At 46.1% G+C, this 4,464-nt stretch overlaps 1 protein-coding gene across 1 annotated transcript in view; it reads left to right on the top strand.

Annotated features, from left to right (window-relative positions):
- Positions 1 to 4,464, top strand: part of SLC12A6 (solute carrier family 12 member 6) — a 59,729-nt gene that overhangs the window by 31,521 nt on the left and 23,744 nt on the right. Inside the window, exons 3-5 of the mRNA XM_015821819.1 lie at positions 557 to 651; positions 1,453 to 1,584; positions 3,726 to 3,872. Of these exons, the coding sequence (XP_015677305.1) occupies positions 557 to 651; positions 1,453 to 1,584; positions 3,726 to 3,872 (374 nt within the window). The remainder of the gene's footprint in view (positions 1 to 556; positions 652 to 1,452; positions 1,585 to 3,725; positions 3,873 to 4,464) is intronic.

Genomic DNA, 4,464 nt, shown 5'->3' with positions numbered 1-4,464 from the left:
TTTACCATCAAAAGGACAATGGGGAAAGAAAGAAGGAAATTCAGATTATTGTTAGCAGCAAAGGGCTTTTAACAGCTCACCCGAGAAAGGGGGAAAACCCTGCTCCTGATTGGTTGAATTTGGTTTGAATTTCCAAGAGTTTGGTGGTCTGTTCCCTTTGTTTAGATCAGGGGTGTCAAACTCGCAATGTCACGTGACATGCCGCGACGTATCGCAACTTTTTTTCCATTGCTGGCAATGGGGTGGGCGCGATTTCGCTATGATGCATCCGGCCCGTGGGCCAGCAGTTTAACACCCCTGGTCTAGATTGACAAATTTAGTTTATGTTTTCTCCCCCTTATTTCTGCCTGTTCTTTATGACACATCTCTACCCTAAGGATAATAGAAATTGGTTCCTGGAAGATATTTCTTTTTATCAGCTGAGCAGGCAAGTGCTTAATGGTCCTGCAGCAAAGATTTATTGTTCCTGTAGAGATAGAGCTCCATGGTCTAGAGCTGGAGAAACAGATTTGGACCAGTCTTTCTCTTAAGCCATGCTTTCTCTTCCACATTGCAGATCCTGGACACAAGAAGGATTCCCATTCATTTCTTAACAATATCAACTATGAAGAAGGCGATGAATTCTTTGACAAGAATTTGGCACTCTTTGAGGTGAGATCACTGCTCGTTGCCGTTGGTTCACTTTTGTTTCCCACTTCCACCATATACAGGTAGTCCTTGACTTACAACCACAGTTGAGCCCCAAATTTCTGTTGCTAAGTGAGATATTTGTTAAGTGAATTTTGCCCCATTTTACAACCTTGCCACAGTTGTTAAGTGAATCACTGCAGTTGCAGTGGCTTTCCCATTGACTTGGCTTGTCAGAACGTTAACAAAAGGTGATCACATGACCCTGGGATGCTGCAACGGTCGTAAGTGTGAAAAACGATCATCAGTCACTTTTTTCAGTGCCGTTGTAATTTTGGTCACTGAATGAACTGTTGTAAGTCAGGGAATACCTATACTTTCAATACCAATCCATATCTGTATTCTCTCCTCCTTGTACCCTGTAATATAATTTATGGCTAAAAGCTTTCATCTTAATTCAAGTTTTTGGGCTTTTACAAGTCCGTAGAAAAAGTGCAGTTACTCTTAATTCTCCATGTTGAAAGTTTTCCACCTGTCTTTTTTAAATTTTAATTTTAAAAGCAGTTTGGAAAGGGAGTCCAATCTTGTTGTTTTGAGTTTTCTGAAAGTCTGAGGAAGATACAATGAAGATGCAAAACAGGAAAGATTTGTGAACACATAAGCCCATAGAATAACTAGCTTGTTCATAGTCCACTCGTTTCTTTTAGCTTCCATCCTTCATTGCTACTTTCAATCGTTCATTTATTTATTTTTCTTCATCCATCTCAAAGGGACTTTTCATTGAAACTCGCTCTCATGTCTATTGTCTTCTGTCCCACTTCGCAGGAGGAGATGGACACCCGACCCAAAGTGTCTTCTCTGCTCAATCGAATGGCCAACTACACCAACTTGATGCAGGGAGCTCGTGAACACGAGGAGGCAGAGAATGTCCCTCCAGGCAAGAAAAAAATCACCAAGGTAAGAAATGGCACCAAGAAGGTTTATGGGAGACATCTTGAAATGAGGAAAAGAAAATGTGTTTAAGATCAGAATTGATAGAATTAATATTTTCCTCCAAAGGTCCTTTTTCAGGAGGCAGCTGGACTTTCTTGTTTTTCTTTGAAGATGTTTCATTTCTCATCCAAGAAGATTCTTCAGCTCGGACTGGATGGTGGGGCATTCTTTTAGTGAGGGTTAGCGAGGTGATCCTGAGGACACAGATAAGCCTCCAAGAGCTTGAACGATTTGCTAAAAGAATGCAAATGACCAGTTGTCTGTAAGAAATATAAATCCTTCCATTCCCCGCCATCCAGTTGGAGCTGAAGAAGCTTCTTGGATGAGAAGCGAAACGTCTTCAAAGAAAAACATGGAAGTCCAGTTGCCTCTTGAAAAAGCATCTTTGGGACAACCATGACCTGGATGACTGACAATCTCCATATAGAATAGGAATAGGAATAATAGGAATAGAATAGAACAGAATAGAACAGAACAGAACAGAACAGAACAGAATTGAATTAGAGAAGTCTACTGCCATAAACATTTGTCTTTCTCAAAATATGCTCTGGCCTTCTTAGAGAAGCATTCGTTTTTGTATGCTCTGGAAGAAACATTTCTAAATCCTTGACTTTTACATGTAATTTTTGAGACTTAAATAAGTAGGATTAGATTAATAAATTGGCAGAGATACATTTTTTTTTCATTTTGTTTTATATGCCTCACACTTATGAGCTTTATTGACCTTTCCAGACTTTCTGAGAATTTCAGCTTCCTCAGAAGCTTCACTTCGGTAGATCTTAAACATTACCTCGAAACTGATTATGCCCAGTTGACTTACTGATATCCACCTTCATTCCATTGAGTCAGCATCTAGGACAGACATGTCAAACACAAGGCCCGGGGGCCGGATGCGGCCCGCGAAGTGGTTTCATGTGGCCCGCGAAGCCATCCTGGAAACAGTGAGGGAACGGCCCCCGCTACCTTGGCCCTGGCCCAGGCCGGCCGGGAGCCAGTGTACAATTTTGTGGTGGCCATCTATGCTGAAACGCATTCAGTCTTAGCTCCACAAGGCCGTCTGGAAACAGCGAGGAACCAGCCCCTGCTGCGTCAGCCCCGCCCCCTGGGTGCATGCTGGGGAGGTGTCACCCTTTGTGAGGAATGAAGAAATGCACCATCGCCTGGAAGTGGCCAGCAAATGGCCCTCGCCTACTTCACATATCCGGCTTGATGGGCTCCGGTGGAGGGGTTTCAACAGGCAGTGAGACTCCTTCAGTGGACCATGCCTTGGCACTTGCCCCGGTCCCACCCCCTTCTGCCAGAGACCCTCAGATCTGTCCCACTCCTGCCCAGCTCCCTACAGGCACCCTTGAATTGAACGATGTAGAGCTGGCCATGCCCACCCAATAGACCACACCCACTCCATCCACACCCACCCAGTAGGCCACACCCACCCTGGCCACACACCCCTGCCCCCCCCGAGGGCAACTGCAATGCTGATGCGGCCGCAGACAGTGTTTTCCTAGATCAGGGGTGTCAAACTCAATGAAATTGAGTTTGACACCCCTGATCTAGGAAAACACTGTCACCTATCATGAACTCAGAGAACAGATTAACCTGGATATTACAGTTAATGACTCTTGAGAAGTGGACAGGATCAAAGAATAGAGAAATTACAAGTTTTCATTGTATAGGTAGTCCTCAACGTAACGATCACACCTGAGCCCAAAATTTCTGTTGCTAAGCGAGACATTTGTTAAGTGAATTTTGCTCCATTTTATGACCTTTCCTGCCATAGGGGTTAAGTGAATTACTGCAGTTGTTAAATTAGTAACACAGTTGTTAAGGGAATCTGGCTTTGCTTGTCAGAAGGTCGCAAAAGGTGATCACACGCGACCCCGGGACACTGCAACTGACATAAATATGAACCAGTTGCCAAGCGTCTGAATTTTGATCACATGACCCATAGGGATGCTGTAATGGTGGTGTAAAAATGGTCATAAGTCATTATTTTCAGTGCTGTTGTAACTTTGAAGGATCACTAAATGAATTATTGTGAGTTGAGGACTTCCTGGATAGAGATGTTGGGAAGCTTGGTCTTAACACTCTGCCTATCCTTCTACTAGATTCCACAGATGGGCACATTCATGGGAGTCTACCTGCCTTGCCTGCAGAACATCTTTGGAGTGATTCTTTTTTTGCGTCTTACTTGGGTTGTGGGTACAGCTGGTGTGCTGCAAGCCTTTATCATTGTCCTTATTTGCTGTTGCTGTGTAAGTTACCCTGTCTTATCAAATTTGTATCACACTATGTTACTGCAGTCTTTGGTATAGAGCAGTGATGGCGAATCTTTTAGAGACTGAGTGCCCAAAAACTGGCCCTACCCTCGCTCCATCCCCCTGCCCCGCCCCCGCTCTGAACCCCCATCTCCCGCCCCGCCTGCCCCCAGGACCACTCACCGCCTCCAGGGCCCGCCGCAGATCGCCCAGGCAGCCCAGCAGCGCTATGGCGGCCACACCTTCTGCCCGCACCCAGCAGCATCAACTGCATGATGGGGCGTGAGGGCAGAGTCTTGTCTACGCTGCCTGGCTGCCATGTCCTTGGCTGCACTGTTCCATGTGGACCATGCTCGGGGGCGACTCCTTCAGGGGGGCTGCTGGAAAGGAGGGGGTCGCGGGGGGAGGCAAGGCTGGGGCAACGGCATGTGTGCCCACAGAGCGCTCCGAGTGCTGCCTCTGGCACCTGTGCCATAGGTTCGCCACCACTGGTATAGAGGAAGGCTGGGAGGGCGGGGGGGGGGGGAGAAGGAGGAAACTTCTGATGTTGAGGAAGGAGAAATTACACTCACTCATTTTAGTATCCCAT

The sequence above is a fragment of the Protobothrops mucrosquamatus genome, unplaced genomic scaffold (assembly GCF_001527695.2).
Source record: "Protobothrops mucrosquamatus isolate PMUCROS unplaced genomic scaffold, P.Mucros_1.0 scaffold1403, whole genome shotgun sequence".
Lineage (NCBI taxonomy): Eukaryota > Metazoa > Chordata > Lepidosauria > Squamata > Viperidae > Protobothrops > Protobothrops mucrosquamatus.
The sequence above is the reverse complement of the archived record's forward strand: the minus strand, read 5'-3'. Positions and strand labels throughout refer to the sequence as shown.